This window comes from Polyodon spathula, chromosome 4 (assembly GCF_017654505.1).
Source record: "Polyodon spathula isolate WHYD16114869_AA chromosome 4, ASM1765450v1, whole genome shotgun sequence".
NCBI lineage: Eukaryota > Metazoa > Chordata > Actinopteri > Acipenseriformes > Polyodontidae > Polyodon > Polyodon spathula.
This window is the reverse complement of record NC_054537.1, coordinates 95,149,573-95,168,665: the sequence shown is the minus strand read 5'-3', so window position 1 is coordinate 95,168,665 and position 19,093 is coordinate 95,149,573. Positions and strand designations below refer to the sequence as shown.

General features: G+C 42.2%; 1 protein-coding gene across 37 annotated transcripts in view; it reads right to left on the bottom strand.

The window, feature by feature from the left end:
* The window catches only part of LOC121315174 (focal adhesion kinase 1), a 185,298-nt gene that overhangs the window by 23,079 nt on the left and 143,126 nt on the right, over nucleotides 1–19,093 (bottom strand). For 19 of the 37 annotated variants that reach the window (XM_041249201.1, XM_041249200.1, XM_041249187.1 and 16 more), the window contains 5 exons: nucleotides 18,741–18,945; nucleotides 10,124–10,235; nucleotides 8,968–9,216; nucleotides 6,388–6,474; nucleotides 5,754–5,894 (listed from right to left, as the gene is read on the bottom strand). In XM_041249201.1, coding sequence (XP_041105135.1) covers nucleotides 5,754–5,894; nucleotides 6,388–6,474; nucleotides 8,968–9,216; nucleotides 10,124–10,235; nucleotides 18,741–18,945 — 794 coding nt within the window. The remainder of the gene's footprint in view (nucleotides 1–5,753; nucleotides 5,895–6,387; nucleotides 6,475–8,967; nucleotides 9,217–10,123; nucleotides 10,236–18,740; nucleotides 18,946–19,093) is intronic. The other 18 variants (XM_041249202.1, XM_041249203.1, XM_041249204.1 and 15 more) reach the window with 1 other exon arrangement.

Sequence of the window (19,093 nt, the reverse complement as noted above, 5' to 3'; positions counted from 1 at the left end):
CACACATTCACACACGGGGTCTCTCAAACACATACACACAGGATCTCTCAAACACACACACACACACTCAGAACATGGTCTCTCAAACACACACACACATTCACACACGGGGTCTCTCAAACACATACACACAGGATCTCTCAAACACACACACACACACTCAGAACATGGTCTCTCAAACACACACACACATTCACACACGGGGTCTCTCAAACACATACACACAGGATCTCTCAAACACACACACACACTCAGAACATGGTCTCTCAAACACACACACACATTCACACACGGGGTCTCTCAAACACATACACACAGGATCTCTCAAACACACACACACACACTCAGAACATGGTCTCTCAAACACACACACACATTCACACACGGGGTCTCTCAAACACATACACACAGGATCTCTCAAACACACACACACACACTCAGAACATGGTCTCTCAACACACACACACACTCAAACACACACACACAGGGTCTCTCAAACACATACACACACTCAGAAACATGGGTCTCTCAAACACACACACACAAAATGGTATCTCAAACACACAACACACCACTTCACACACGGGGTCTCTCAAACACATACACACAGGATCTCTCAAACACACACACACACACTCAGAACATGGTCTCTCAAACACACACACACATTCACACACGGGGTCTCTCAAACACATACACACAGGATCTCTCAAACACACACACACACTCAGAACATGGTCTCTCAAACACACACACACATTCACACACGGGGTCTCTCAAACACATACACACAGGATCTCTCAAACACACACACACACACTCAGAACATGGTCTCTCAAACACACACACACATTCACACACGGGGTCTCTCAAACACATACACACAGGATCTCTCAAACACACACACACACACTCAGAACATGGTCTCTCAAACACACACACACATTCACACACGGGGTCTCTCAAACACATACACACAGGATCTCTCAAACACACACACACACACACTCAGAACATGGTCTCTCAAACACACACACACATTCACACACGGGGTCTCTCAAACACATACACACAGGATCTCTCAAACACACACACACACACTCAGAACATGGTCTCTCAAACACACACACACATTCACACACGGGGTCTCTCAAACACATACACACAGGATCTCTCAAACACACACACACACACTCAGAACATGGTCTCTCAAACACACACACACATTCACACACGGGGTCTCTCAAACACATACACACAGGATCTCTCAAACACACACACACACTCAGAACATGGTCTCTCAAACACACACACACATTCACACACGGGGTCTCTCAAACACATACACACAGGATCTCTCAAACACACACACACACACTCAGAACATGGTCTCTCAAACACACACACACATTCACACACGGGGTCTCTCAAACACATACACACAGGATCTCTCAAACACACACACACACTCAGAACATGGTCTCTCAAACACACACACACATTCACACACGGGGTCTCTCAAACACATACACACAGGATCTCTCAAACACACACACACACTCAGAACATGGTCTCTCAAACACACACACACATTCACACACGGGGTCTCTCAAACACATACACACAGGATCTCTCAAACACACACACACACACTCAGAACATGGTCTCTCAAACACACACACACATTCACACACGGGGTCTCTCAAACACATACACACAGGATCTCTCAAACACACACACACACACTCAGAACATGGTCTCTCAAACACACACACACATTCACACACGGGGTCTCTCAAACACATACACACAGGATCTCTCAAACACACACACACACACTCAGAACATGGTCTCTCAAACACACACACACATTCACACACGGGGTCTCTCAAACACATACACACAGGATCTCTCAAACACACACACACACACTCAGAACATGGTCTCTCAAACACACACACACATTCACACACGGGGTCTCTCAAACACACACACACAGGATCTCTCAAACACACACACACACACACACACTCAGAACATGGTCTCTCAAACACACACACACATTCACACACGGGGTCTCTCAAACACATACACACAGGATCTCTCAAACACACACACACACACTCAGAACATGGTCTCTCAAACACACACACACATTCACACACGGGGTCTCTCAAACACATACACACAGGATCTCTCAAACACACACACACACACTCAGAACATGGTCTCTCAAACACACACACACATTCACACACGGGGTCTCTCAAACACATACACACAGGATCTCTCAAACACACACACACACACTCAGAACATGGTCTCTCAAACACACACACACATTCACACACGGGGTCTCTCAAACACATACACACAGGATCTCTCAAACACACACACACACACTCAGAACATGGTCTCTCAAACACACACACACATTCACACACGGGGTCTCTCAAACACATACACACAGGATCTCTCAAACACACACACACACACTCAGAACATGGTCTCTCAAACACACACACACATTCACACACGGGGTCTCTCAAACACATACACACAGGATCTCTCAAACACACACACATGGTCTCTCAAACACACACACACATTCACACACGGGGTCTCTCAAACACATACACACAGGATCAGAACATGGTCTCTCAAACACACACACACATTCACACACGGGGTCTCTCAAACACATACACACAGGATCTCTCAAACACACACACACACACTCAGAACATGGTCTCTCAAACACACACACACATTCACACACGGGGTCTCTCAAACACATACACACAGGATCTCTCAAACACACACACACACACTCAGAACATGGTCTCTCAAACACACACACACATTCACACACGGGGTCTCTCAAACACATACACACAGGATCTCTCAAACACACACACACACACTCAGAACATGGTCTCTCAAACACACACACACATTCACACACGGGGTCTCTCAAACACATACACACAGGATCTCTCAAACACACACACACACTCAGAACATGGTCTCTCAAACACACACACACATTCACACACGGGGTCTCTCAAACACATACACACAGGATCTCTCAAACACACACACACACACTCAGAACATGGTCTCTCAAACACACACACACATTCACACACGGGGTCTCTCAAACACATACACACAGGATCTCTCAAACACACACACACACTCAGAACATGGTCTCTCAAACACACACACACATTCACACACGGGGTCTCTCAAACACATACACACAGGATCTCTCAAACACACACACACACACTCAGAACATGGTCTCTCAAACACACACACACATTCACACACGGGGTCTCTCAAACACACACACACAGGATCTCTCAAACACACACACACACACACAGAACATGGTCTCTCAAACACACACACACATTCACACACGGGGTCTCTCAAACACACACACACACAGGATCTCTCAAACACAAACACACCATCACAACACCACCCACTCAGGAACATGGTCTCTCAAAACACACACACATTCACATTCACACACTAGTGGAGTCACGGGTGTCTCTCAAACACACACACACATTCACGTTAATGTATTACGGCTGAAATAATGCATTAACACATATTGAAAATCTGCACTTAGACACTTCTTTTCTTTTGAGAGACGTAGGATCTCTTCGTTTGCCCTACACATGAAATATATAGAAATTAAAAACCATCATAAAATATATATATATATATATATATATATATATATATATATATATATATATATATATATATATATTGGGCTAGTTAAAATTGTATCCAGGCCAGTAATAACACTAGCTTAGTGGCCCAAGGGGACAGCAGTCACAAATCCAAACGTAAAGCCCTGCCATCACCGACTGGCAAGCCTAACACGCATTTTGTAGTCTACACCACGTTTGCAAATACAGTGCTCCTCGCTATAATGTGGGTCTCAGGGGACACACACAATATGAGCGTTATAAGTTAAGAGCGTTAAAAAGGGGGGGGGGGGGGGGGGGGGGGGCACGCAGCGCTGCAGAACACAACACACGTCTGACTAAAATACAAAAAATATCTCCCTGTCTATAATGCACAAATAGTGAAGGAAAAATGTAACTTTCCATGAATTAAACACGCATAAAGCACCATGTACAACGCTATATTTTTTACAAAAAACAAAAAACACAACAAAAAAAAGGTAACATTCTCACTCATGGATCATTTTAAGTTGCAGTTTTTAAACTATAAACTATAGCCTGGCTAGACAGTGGTCGGGAGTTCAGTTTTAAGCGACAGACAAGCAAACCAAGTGTGAGGAGGAGAGAGGGTCGGGTAAGGGGAAGCGGGACTGAAGCAAAGCTGAAACACCTTGTCTCCAAGAGTAAGCCGCAGCTCCTCTCGCAAGAAAAAAGGAAATACATTAAGAAAGATAACCAAGTAATAGGCCTAATATTTATTTAGTTAGGAAATGAATGCTGAATAAGATGTCTGTGTTTTATAAAGTGCCAGACCAGCTTTTCTTCAGTTCAGATTCTGTATCAAAAGGGTGAGACAGAAACAGAAGTTACACTGAGAAGTTGTTTACAGTTTGAACAACACCGGTACTGTTTTTACTGTAGAAATATTGCATGAATCACTAGCATAGGGAACTGGGGGACATGCTGTAGGAGTGTTATATCTGAGGCACGTTATTACCGAGAGCACTGTGCACTCAAAAATGAAGGCTGCTATGTTTACAGGCTTTTTGCTTTTCATTAACTTGAAAATCACTTGCAGTAAACTGAACAGCAATGACGTGGGACATCTGAAACAAACAATAAACAAGACACCATTTAACAAATAATCTAACAAAACGATTAATCAGAATAAATCGACTCTGTACTATACTTCCACACTGCAGAATGATCTGATTCAATTAGCTAACAAAACGATTAATCAGAATAATCGACTCTGTACTATACTTCCAATGTATCGACAATAACAATCAACCATTTTGTTACAGACTTTCTAACAAGTCTGGCATAAACAATATTGGCTGTTAATTAAACCCTTGTAAAAAAAACTACTAAAAAATGAAAAATGCTTAATATAAAAAAAGAACAGTCCTACTACAGTAACAACAAATGCAGTTCACAGTGCCTCTGGGTTTGTGACATGCATGAAACAAATGCGAAAGAATACCTAGATGGATTTAACTTTTAAATCACTGACAACTTGACAGTAATACTGTCTGCAGCAAATGGATGTCTTGACCTTTAACTGGCAGATATTTCCTGCCCAACTCGCGTGATAAGTCGGGTAAACGCCTCCTTTCTCATCAGCTCAAGTTGTCCATCAACTGGATTTCTGGGAGAATTCAGACCAATTTGAGCGCACTCCAGTCGACTCAAGTTGGCCGTCCATGAAAACGAGGTATTGGTTTATTTGTGACTAATTTATACCTAACCTTACATAAATGCAATACATTTGACTTAATCTAATAATGACTAAGACAATGTATAGCTCGTAACGCACTGAATTTGCTCTCCACATGTACCTTACGTTTGACTCAAGATACCCATCAATGTTCTATGGATTTTAAGCCCCATTGTATAATATCTGACCATTGGTTGACCATGCATGATTTAATATACATTAAAAAAAAAAAAAAAAAAAAAAAGATATACTCGTCATAAAACTACAAGGCTCAGTGAAAAAGACAGAAGTCTCATACAAGTATTAAATAGCCAGTAAACAGATATTCTTGCCTCCGTGTTGGGAGACCACATGGGGATGTCCTGTGGCCTGTGGTGGTTCCAGGAGTCATGTGGATCCAGCACAGAGGCCTGGGGAGGATAGACACCTCCAGGCATCGGAGGCATCCCATGAGAGCCAGAGTATCCAGAAACCTGCCATTACAATGAGAAGGAATTCACAGACTCCTCGGAACTGTACCCCACATTCTACAGTGATTGTGTTCTATAGACATGAGAGCCACAGTGCCCAGAAACATGCCATTACAATGAGAAGGAATTCACAGACTCCTCGGAACTGTACCCCACATTCTACAGTGATTGTGTTCTATAGACATGAGAGCCCTGACTCTGTCCTTCTCTGAATGCAACAATTATTCATACATTAAATGTACATCATACAAAACAAGAATAGAGTGCACTGATTATCCTTTACAACAGCACAACTTTAACATCAATGCCTCAGTTCCCTATCGATACGATCCTGCAGATCAATTCATAGACTATATAGGACAGTGCAGCGCTGTTAAAGTCAGTTAATATAAACCAAACGATCTGACCTAGAACATTTCAAGACTATTATATCAATCAACACCCTGATGATGCCTTGCAATAATCCAGTGATTGTGAAAGGAGGCTGGTTAGTTACCTGGTAGTGATTGTGCTGCCCCACATGCTGAGGACTGGGGTAAAATCCTTCACTCGATCTTGGGCTGGGGTAGCCTGGTCTGCTGGGCTGTAAAGAAATAAAGGGAATAACAAAAAAATCATGATTAAAATTAAACATTTTAAAAGCAAAATAGTAGCACCGAGTCCATGCCAATGATGTGGTGGAAGCTTGTTAAGCGTCCTCAGAAAGTTAGTAAAGGGAGGCAGTTAGATTGTTTTAGAAAAGAAAAGAAAAAGAAAAGAACAAGCAGTTAAATTACAGTTTGGGTTTCAAAGACGATAAATTGATCCTGACTGAACTGGAAGCTGCTACCTGTTGAAAGGAATCACACAACAAGAGTCCTGGTGCCACACCTATTAGCAGTGGTACTCAGTTCCTGCCCTCCAGATCCAGTCCAGGTTTTCACTCCAAGCAGGTTCTAAATAGTTAATTGGACCTTGGGTTGAGAGGCAATTAACTAATTTAAGACCTGGTTGTAATAACGAACAGGACTACAATTCAGGATTCTCAAGGGTGAGGATTGAGCTCCACTGTCTTAGAGCTTTATTTCTAACCTTTAGGACCTGCCATTAGCACAGCACTGAGCTTAGCTTATAGAGCAAGACATATTTCAAGTGTGATCGTGGAATTCCTATGAATGTGGCACTTTCTACAGACCTTGGCCATCTGCGTTTCTCAACCTTAGGCAGCTTGAAAGGTAATTTGTAGCACATGATGCAAGCTTTCAAATGTTATTACAATAAAATAATCACAATACCAGTATAGATTTAATTTAAGACATGCAGAACTGCAATTAAGTTCTACATGAGGGTTAACATGAAGAAAACAAAGCAATCACTAGGCAAAGGGTGCAACAGGACAACGGCATGCCAGGGCATGCAGGGAGCCCCAAATAAAATGGACGACAACATAAAGAATGACTTTTCCTAAACAGCTGGAACAAGTATTTCATAGCCAAAGCCTAAGCTTGTCTTTTTTCAGTTTTTGTTTTGAATGCATTCTAGTGTACACATTTCTACTCTGCTCTGTCTGATATACTACATCTCCAGGAATTGAAATAAGACTGCAGGGCAGCTTGAGCCATTCCATTAACATTCGCTATAATGTAGGCACCAAGCTGCAGTTCATGGATAAAACGGCTGTGCAATGGGAATATTACTTTCACCTCTGGGTCTGGAACATCCTGGATTCTTTACTTTTTCACTGGAGAACCAACAGCTCCTTTCAAGCAGGTTTCCAGTCAGACCCTTTGCACTAACCACTTGATCCACAGTGTCTAACCATACACACACTGTATCTACATGACATTTTATATATATATATATATACACACACACACACACACATATATACATATATGGGCTGTCAATTAGTCAATTTAACACACCTCATTACCACCTGTCCTGACCCTCAGCATACTGTAACTCACTCCCTGCGGCACTATTTTAACTCTCAAGTGCATGCAACGCAATGAGTGAATTCGCTGGAACTGCATTATGGAGCAAAGCACTTATGAATGGGAACTTTCTTTTTCTTTCTGACAGTTTATTTGATAGAAAGAGTGTTACTTGTATCTGTTAGTTCCAGTAACACAGAATGCATCTAGTCTGCTGTACCACCTGCATGCTGTGTGAACATGCCTTCACTTCTCAAAATATGCTTTCTAGCAGCGATTCTGTTACAGACAGCACCAACACAACAACAAATGAAACCTGTCAGTTTTGACAGAGTACTTATTTATTTAGTTATTTTTAATTCAGCATCTCTGCAAGCCTGTGGATCAAGATACTTCATGTCCATATGATACAGGGCGTCCCATTTGAAAGCAGCCTGTAAGTATTTCTGTTCACTCCATGCTGGCAGTCACACGCCTGTATAAAATGAGTTTGTAATAGCAAGGATTCTTGCGCATGTCAGTGTTGCTCCTTCATGGCATTATTTATTTGTATGTTGTAATACCTGCTGGGCTACTTTCAGTGGTACAGCCTGTATAACCAATGATGTTGCATAGTGGGTAGCTACTGGCTTTAAATTTCATTAAATCAATGTAAAACTGAGTACAAGAGTAACAGATACCCTTTTAGAAGAAACTGATAAGAAAATACACAGCTTAATTTGAAATGCAGTAAGGCGAGTAATAAACTGGAGTTTTTCTGTATAGTTCTGTGTAAATAAATATGAATCTAGAATAATATTAATAGTAACACTATCAACAGTAATTAAACAAATATAAATGAGATGGATGCAGTAATTATATCAATTAAAGATTAACTGAGATTTTAAATTTTAAAAAAATCGCAATTAATTTTGCCAGCCCTAAAATATACATTCTACATGAAGATTAACGAAATTCCCTTCTCGATGACGTATTATTAGGCTAAGCATCTGAGATATAAAAAAGAAGATGAGTAGATTATATCTGAACAACATCGGGAACCCCCTGCTACCCTGATTTGATGAGAAACCTGTTTAGCAACTGACAACTGATGATGTACAGAAAGCCAACACTAAAAATAAACCTACTACCCAACCTTCCATTAATTTCCCTTCAACACCTGCCTGGCGTCTTCTCCTGCCTCCTGACATCAGCTGCCGCTGCAGGTTTAGGTTGAGTCTGTCAAAGCAGAGAGGTAGGGCGTGCCGTGGCCCGTTCCGGGGGCCCAAGGGGGGCAGTGAGGGCCTCCGTCTGGGCCGCATGGGGACCAGCATGCCTGGGGGCCCCACCTCGAAGGACTCCTCGGGAGGAGGGAGCAGGGACAGGGAGCTCAGGTGCTGGGCGGGCGGCTCTTTGCGGCCACAGCGGGAGTGCTCAGAGAGAGAAAGACAGTCCAAGCTAAGGCTGTATTGCAACGAAGGCTGCCGGGCAGGCTGCAAGACGAGACACGCACGCACGCACACACATATGTATATATGTATGTATATATGTATATGTACATATATATATACACATATATATATATATATATATATATATATATATATATATATATATATATATATATATATATATATATATATATATATATATACACACACACACACACACACATACATGTGTGTATATATGCGCACGCACATACACACACAGGCATACGGGACAGAAGAGCACATTAAAAAGCACATTAGAAAGCAACAAAAATGTATATAGATAAAAAAGAAACCAAAACAGTGAATGGACAATAAACAGAAAGCAAACTGCAAATGAAAGCATGGAAACAGTGCTGAGAGCATGGCTGGGTGTGAATGAGATGCAGGAAAGCATGGGATCACAGCACAACAAGGCAAGGGCACAGCTTTTTTAATTTGTTTTTGTTCATCAAAATATTGTTCCGCTCCAGTCTATGAATGATTGCGATTCTGTATTTTGGGATCAGTAACACTGATAAGGAGCCACGATCACTGTGTGCTTACGGACATGATTAAAGCCAAACCTTCAGAAACAGAATCTGCAGCTGAGAGAAAGCCAAGCCAGGAACCTAAATGTTTCCTGTATGAAAAATTGTATGTCTTTTAAAAGGTCAGTTCCTGTTACAATTTGAAAACCATTAAAAAAAAAAAAAACACCACCTAGTCCCTCCTCACACAGACTGCACACCCACAAAATGACCGGATTATTCTGTCCTGAGGTTACACACCAACGTCATGTCTAAGAATCACTGTATCCGTCTCTTCAAGACGATGTTGCTGAATCTCCTAACCCCACCACTGAACCTACTTTAGGGGGAGCTTCGTCAGGCCCTCCCGAGTCCCACGAGACTGTGACCTGCCGCCTCATCTCCATGCGGATCCTCTCCTCCTGCTGCGCCTTCTCTTCTTCCAGTATTGTACTGTTGAATTCATCAATAACAAACAGTTAGCACATGCTCTTATTAGTAACAGAGTGCAACTTTACAGAAGAACAGTCTGCTTTTAACGCCTGCAGTACATGAAGGGCTAAAAACTGAGGACATCCTAGATAGAAATGCTGCCAACGTCTGACTCACAGCGCAACTCAGTTCAGTCAGACACAGTCTATGAAGCTGTGCAGAAAAAAAAGAAGCCCTGAGTTGTGTTAAAAGATAAAGTGAAAACCACCAATCACAAAAATGATAACCAAGACACCTTTAGTTGAAATGCTTTGCAAAGGTGTAGAAAACAGTCATTTACATTAGCTGATACCTGATTATATTAAAGTGAAAGAAAAGCACAAGTTAGCCATCAGTTTCATACATGGACAAAGAACGAAGACTGCAACGGCTGAAAATATTTTAACCACAGTTTTGGAAACATTCTTAATCCACTGGGAATCATGCCAGTACACTGCATGGTATTATTTTTCAAAACCTTATTATAACTGGTACATGAATATCAGTCCATATCTACTGGACATAAAAAAATAACAACTTCCAATTTTCCATAGGTTAACAAAGTGGAAGAAAAAAAGAAATGCTTACAAAGGCAGTCAGGAAAAAACCAGGCACACTCCAACACTCCCCTTGAGGGGCCTTGTAGTACAGGGCTTTCAGCACACTGCGTTTTCAAACTGCTTCACACAGAAAATGTTAAAATCCACTTCTGTCATGCACACTTCAGCACTGCACTCCTGACAGGTCACAAAAAGGGTCTCTTGGAAAAGCAGCACTGGCTACTGAGTTGTTGCTCCCACTTCTGCTCTCTGTTTCTTTATGAGATTTCTTGAATTAGAATGCCAAAAGTGCTGGTAATAAATATGATGCAAGGCTTAAAGAAGTTATTTTGTTAGCTCTAGTCCTGGACGGACACTAACATGGGTAACAACTGTTACCGGAATGTTTTAGGTACAAAAATAGATATAGGCCTAACTGCTCTTGGTATTTATCAAACATTTAAGCTAATGCTCAGGCAAACCCTTTCCATGCAACCACATAGGGCATAACATTTAAAACAGCACTGTACTGAGATCAAACAAACAAACACAGTATGCAACAAATGTACATATTCAGTAACTAATACGTTTGTCTTTGCAGGTGTACAGTAACATGCATGTCTACTCAGTACTATCAACCTTCTTGCCAATCCCTGTGCTGCCTCTGGCAGATCTATGCTTTATCTCTGTGCACCCATTTATACAATTGAATCAAGTGCTACATCATCAATTCCACATGATCAACAGCAGCGGTGTTAGCAGACTCGAACTGCTTGAATGAAAATGCACAATCTGTTACCTTTAATGTGGGGACACCTCATCTCCTCCACGCAAGACCGGTATCCATTGGGGCACACTGCAACAAGCACCCACAGCAGAACTGAGAGCGTGAAACTAAACAAAGGAAAACCAGATCTACACAACTCAGAACTGCTTACCACTGCACTGCAACACAATACACTGAGTTATTAGAGGCTCTGCAAACAGCCTGGCCTTCCCTGCTGCACAGCCTACTCCCTCCTCTGCTATGCACACTGATACGCTTGGCAACCGGTCAGCACATAAAACCCTTGGTACTGCAGCTCTGAAAGCAGGAGCAGTTTGTATAACCATTGCCAAGGCAGCTCTGAAAACAGGAACAGTTTGTAGAACACTCAGCACGGCAGCTCTGAAAACAGGAGCAGTTTGTAAAACACTCGGCATGGCAGCTCTGAAAACAGGAGCAGTCTGTATAACCATCGCCAAGGCAGCTCTGAAAACAGGAGCAGTTTGTAAAACACTCGGCACGGCAGCTCTGAAAACAGGAGCAGTTTTTAAAACCATCACCAAGGCAGCTCTGAAAACAGGAGCAGTTTGTAAAACACCGGGTACCATAATTAAATTAACAAACATGGTTGACCCGACAGTTGGGCGGACGACGGAGAGCAGCCATGCATTACCAACGCTGTTAAAAGTCTGTTTAACATTGAGATTTTTCAGAACGGGCAGCTATCAACAAGAAGTCGGAGACACAATTGGAGTTGATAAATGAACCACCAGCCAAGCAATACTCTCTGTCTCCACTGCCATTACATTAAAGATTAATCAATTCATCCACTTTCCTTCAGCAAACTTGAACCAAACAAAAGAGGATTTTTTTCAAAAATGCTGGTATGAGAAACTTTATTTAAATAAAAGATCAAATAAATACTATAGCCATTTAATAACTTGACCATTCAATATAATATAAAGTGAACTCTCGTACACAGCAACAGTGCTGTGTATTGGTATAAGTACAGTAGTTCCCTGCTCGTGCTTACTTGTCATTGGGCTATTGTAGGCCTATTATTTAAAATGAGGGCTGGTGGTGGTGGTTGTAAACGGGGATGGGGGGGTTGGACTAGAACCATATTTGGCTCTGGGTTGAACCTGTCTGGTAACCATGGGGATAGTATGCGGGCAGGGTAACTTTAAAACCAGGGCAGAATGAAGCATCATGACAGACAAATACGAGTTGAGACTGTGCAGCAATTATCACTTACACATTAACCAGTTGTTTCACAGACCAGGATTAGCACTATATAATGTTAAATTACATAGGCTACTAGGAGCAGGGCTTCACACAGAGGTTGTTTCAAGGCAGTCCTCCATTTTTTGCAGGTTCAGCAGGATGTTAACATGGGAATAATATGTGCGACAGGGCTCTCAAACTGAACACATAAGGGATGGGTATAGAACTACCAGCCAGTGTTCCTCCTCTTTCTTTTTTATATTTAACTCCATCCTTTGAACAGAGCGGTATGTGTTGCTACAGCAACCACATTAACACAGCAATTAAAAGCATGTCAACCCTGCACCGGGAGGCACTTTCAGAGTCTGTCCTTTGAACAGAGCGGTATGTGTTTCTACAGTCCAGCTTTATACATAAAGCAATCCAAGAGAAACAACACTGCAGCAGATCATAAGGCAGTACTGTAAAACAGAAACCAAATTAATACGGCTATTAAAAGCATGCTAATCCTGCACCTGGAGACAATTTCAGAGCTTGTCCTTTGGCTTAAGAATTAAAAGTTTGAGTTGAATTTTATCTTGGGAGAATGACAGCTTCTCTTAATAATGATGAGGGGTTTGCAGTATTCCTATGAAACGTGGAATTGAACCTCGTCCTGTGGTCACGGTCTAAGAACCGCATACCGTGTCTAGTCAGAAGCACCATGACTGTATGAAGTCCTCTCCCACATGAAACACAGCTCCCTGATTGGCTATCAATGACGTGATAAACGACAACGGCAATACAAACAGATGTTTACAATTACAGCACAGAGAAAAAAAGCCATTACAAGTTAGAGCCATCAAAGTTTCCTTGATTGAACTTTCAAGATCAATGCAATGTGCCAGTGAATATTAACAGTGTTGAGATTCCAGACTACATTTTAGAAGCTTTCAGATTTATCTTCACTTTTAAGGTGGATTATTATTTTTTTTGTAATGTTTTGAACAGTACTGACTGTATGGCTGGTCTCATATACCAATGTTAGCAGTGATACTGGACTACCAATACTCATTGAACTAGCCACGAAACTGTTTGAAGAATTTGCCTCTCTGTTAATTGTGCAGTTTTCCCCCCATAAACTTGCTCCTTGTTCATTGAAATAAGCAGATTCTTAACTCGGCCTGGGTCAGCGTGGGCTGGGGGGCACTGGCCTGCTTTCTAGATAATCATCTCCTGGGTCAGCGTGGGCTGGGGGGCACTGGCCTGCTTTCTAGATAATCATCTCCTGGGTCAGCAGGTGCTGGGGGGCACTGGCCTGCTTTCTAGATAATCATCTCCTGGGTCAGTGGGGGCTGGGGGGCACTGGCCTGCTTTCTAGATAATAATCTCCTGGGTCAGCGGGGGCTGGGGGGCACTGGCCTGCTTTCTAGATAATCATCTCCTGGGTCAGCGGGGGCTGGGGGGCACTGGCCTGCTTTCTAGATAATCATCTCCTGGGTCAGCGGGGGCTGGGGGGCACTGGCCTGCTTTCTAGATAATCATCTCCTGGGTCAGCGGGGGCTGGGGGGCACTGGCCTGCTTTCTAGATAATCATCTCCTGGGTCAGCGGGGGCTGGGGGGCACTGGCCTGCTTTCTAGATAATCATCTCCTGGGTCAGCGGGGGCTGGGGGGCACTGGCCTGCTTTCTAGATAATCATCTCCTGGGTCAGCGGGGGCTGGGGGGCACTGGCCTGCTTTCTAGATAATCATCTCCTGGGTCAGCGGGGGCTGGGGGGCACTGGCCTGCTTTCTAGATAATCATCTCCTGGGTCAGCGTGGGCTGGGGGGCACTGGCCTGCTTTCTAGATAATCGTGGGAACAGAACCAGCGGCCACTTCAGGGAATGTCAGCACAATAAAGATGTTTTTCAAGAAGTGGGAACAGAACCAGCAATGCCACTTCAGGGAATGTCAGCACAATAAAGATGTTTTTCAAGATATATATATATATATATATATATATATATATATATATATATTATATATATATATATATATATATATATATATATATATACACACACACACACACACACACACACACATATATATTTAAATACATGCGTCTTCTATAGTGATGGCATTATAGGATAGAATGACAATTTCATAACAAAGAAAAGTGCAGCAAATCCTCACCCCCCTCAAAAAACCAACCATTGCAGATTTCTTTCAAATCCAAAGTAACTCTCTATATACAGAGTACTAATAAACAAATAGTCAGCAAACTCAGCAAAAAGGCGTTTCCTGCCACTGCCTATTAATGCGCATTTCAAGGCTTCCCTGAAAATAACAACAATAGAAACGAATGGTAAAATATTTATTTCCAAACATGCTTGCAAAGCGTAGTGTATGGATCACAATAATGTTTACCAGTACAGTAATCCGTCCGTATCCGACTGTGGTGGCACCAGAATAAGAGTGGATATGTTAAAAGTCAACTATATGATTCCTGTTTTAGATACCATTATACACAGCTGTTTTCTTTCTTTCTTTTCCTCTCTCGAAGATAAATGGTTATGGTGGATATATGTTACGGGTGGATACACAATGAATTGCTGTATTTTTTCAATACATATGCCTGTACTCCTTATGTGTGAGTGTTTTCAATCTGCTTTATTCTTTGTGTGTGTGTGGATGTAATTGGAAATGAGGACAGCATACAGCCCTACAATTATAACTTGTTTTTCCCCAGTAATGAGCCAAGACAAGCAGCACAATAACTGCTTTCACGTCTGCTAAGGAAATGGGCGTTTTGTGTCTCAGGGGGTCGCACCGCCTCCCGAGCCAGAAGGGCAAAGGTTCTGATCATGCCTGGGTTTAACCTGGAAGTACTCCAAGAAACAGCAGGCCAGCCTTAAGCGAGGGGAGCTGTGCTGTTGTGTTAGACTTGCCTCCTGGTAAATCAGGAGACAACATGAAACTGGGTTCCTGTGCTGGACACTTATTTAAGTGTTGTATTGGCAATAAAAAGGCATGCAGTCTCAGAAGCACAGAACTCAGAACATACACATCTTCAGATTGCTAACTATTTGAGTGTTAAAGGGTACATATTTTATTGTGTTACATGTTCCCATGTGTTGCTACAACTGTTTACGTAAGGTGTGTGTATTGTTTTAATTATTATTATTTTTTTACATTTTGACCACTTTTTTAAACTTTTAAATTGCATTCCCTGCCTCAAGATGGCTTCACATGTACCCACATGGACCTCTCAGAACTACATTTCCCATCATCCTCCTGCTCACATATGTAACTGAGATGGATTTACCAATGAGCAGGAGGATGATGGGAAATGTAGTTCCGAGAGGTCCAGTTGTAACAACACATGCATTTTGTTTAAAAACACTAAGCACTACTTAACACAGGACGTTTAAAATCTGTGTTTTTGTTACAGATATAGTTTCAATGGTAACTTAAATGTAGCCTTCTTTTCAATTATATTACTGTTTTAAAGACTTTAGAACCATAACAATATGATCTTGCGTTGCATTGCTGTGTTCTTGTATTATTCACCAGATTAAGGGTGCAAACTGCAGTTGTGCACATTTATTAATACCATTGAAAAAATTAGGTTATTATTATAACCCTGGTTCTCTGGAATAGAAATGTAAACCTTACTGAATGGGTGTTCACCTCCTAAACACCCGAATCCTTTGAGCCTGTGACTCAGTCGTGACCCCGCCCCCGAGGGATCAAAAGGACTGCCGTCACAGATCTCAGCGCCATTTTAACTTTCAAGACTGACCAGATCAGGAGAAACTTGTTCAGATAAGTACATTGTTGCTTACATCTGTATATATTTTGCATTTTATGTACGATATTTAAGCAAATCATTGTAATAGTTTTTCAATGTACATGTATTTGTGTGCAGTACAGCCTGTGTTGCTAGTTACATTCAGCTACAGCCTTGTGCACCACGTGAAGCCAGTGGCTCAAGTCGCTCCTTCATAGGGACCCAGCAGAAATAAGTCGGCTGACTTTGTGCACTCCCCCTAGGCGCAGGTCTGTCTGTAACATGGTGCTTGTGAGCGTAATGCTGTACACACGCAAGCACCACGTTACAGAGAGGCCTGTGTGGGTGGAATGCAGCTTGGGTGGAAGAGCACAAAGTCAGCTGCTGGGTCCCTGGGAAGGAGCATCTCGAGCCGCTGGCTTCATGTGGGGCACAAGGCTGCAGCGGAATGTAACCAGCAACAGGCTGTAGTGCACACAAACACTCGGAAATAGAAAAACTATTACAGCAATTTGCTTAACTAGAATTTTGGACTAGCGAGATAACATGGATTCAGTTTTACATGCCTGTGGACTTATAGTGGCTGAATGGACTGACGTTTAAGCCTATGAAGACTGAACACGTTTTCCAATTCAATACAGTTGCAGAATACTGACTACCATCTTTACTTTGTTTTTCTGTCATTTATAATAGGATATTCTGTAGGAAGTCTCCTATTATAAGGAACACCATTTTGTACAGTTGAGTAGCCCCAAATTGCACAAGGTGACATCTTTTATACTGTACAATGAAAGACAGAACATATGAACCTATTAACTTGATTGCTTTCTGTATGAAAATGGATTCTATTTAAGCAATAGCACACAAGTGTGTTTTGCTGGGATAACACTACGGATCAGATGTGAAACTCGAATGACTGAAAGCCGCCTTAGAAAACACGATTCTTTGAGCTGAACAGGATATTACGAGCTGCCAAGGTAGCTCAACTAATTTTCCACTCCTGTATTACATTACGTACATGCATTAGTAAAGAAGAAGTAAAAAGCTTCACTACAGAAAAAAAGAATGCGCCTGGCCAGACAGAAGAAATTAGTTTAGAAATTGTAATGATAACCTTTACTTGGTGCCTTCTAAGGAGAAGATTATATTTACATGCTGCACTATGCATGGTATACTGGTAAATACTTACATGGTTTCCAAGAACTGTTTTCAAGTCCATACAGTCAGCCTTACATAAACCCATACAAGGCTGACTCAGTGAGCTATAGATTCACTAGAGGCGTGATTCATACAGGCACTGTGTGAAAACATCTCTCTCTGCTGCCTTTACACAGCTCGGCCAGGGGACTGCCTCACAAAGCTCAGCCCGTTGGGAGCAAAACCACAAGAGTGCCTGCTTTGAAAGTAAGCAAGCTGTAGTTAAACAGGTACTTTTTGTTTTCTGAGCCTTGCTGTTTATCTCAGGTGGAAGCTCTGATGATATTAGCCCTCAGTGTAACCATGTTAACAGTAATAGGATGTGCCTCAGACTGGCATGAACCACTCAGACAGAGAAAGCAATGCGCTGAGCAGCCACACTTTTATTGAGCCTCCCCTTTCATCTGCGCACTACTTGCACAAACCCTGTGTGCACAAATCCACAGGTACAATTAGGAAACGTGAGCCATACAATGGCAATAATACAACAGAGCATAACAATAAATCTAAAATTGGATCACGTTTTTACATGTTCTCCTCTGTGCTCGGGAGCCCCGCGGTCTAACAGCGACATCTAGAGGGGAACATGCAGAAACCCACTTCCACACTGAATAACTGTGATACCGTACCATTACGAAAGGATCCCAACCATCACAGCACAATCCGCTCAGACTAACAGAAACGGTTCCTGTTGGAACCGGTAAGAATACTGCTGCATTTATTTCAATTAGCGTTCTGCTTTGTTAACAATCATTCTTGAAGAATTCTTCAGATTATTTTCGTCATTTTCAAACAACTTGTTATGTCCTCCGGTTGATCTTGTCAACAGCTATCTGGATATTTACAGTACATGAAAGAGTTAAAAAAAAACAAAAAAACACCAAGGTTATCTGACTGCTTAATAGACTGTGACACCCAAGAATCCACAAGCCGACAGACTAAAACAGGGCAATTTATACAAATGAATTGAAGACATACAAATGAAGCGTGGTCAGACTGAGCCTTACTTGAGCTGCGCTTTGAGTTCAGTGAAGCGGGGCCTCTTGCTGGGGTCGTAGGCCCAGCACTTGGTCATGAGGCTGTAGAGGGTGGGGGGGCAGTTGTGGGGCATGGCCAAGCGCTCTCCGTTCTCAATCCTTCCGATCACGTCATTGTTTTTCACACCCTGGAAGGGTTTCACTCCGTACATCAGGATCTCCCACATGCACACTCCTGCAATAAACAGAAGCAGTGACTTCTACAACGTCTTTCTGGAAAGCGTGATACAGCACTATTACCAATGAAGAATAGAAAACTACAAATTGAATTTAACACACATATCTATACACAACTAACAGCGGCTACTGACTGTGCAGCTAAC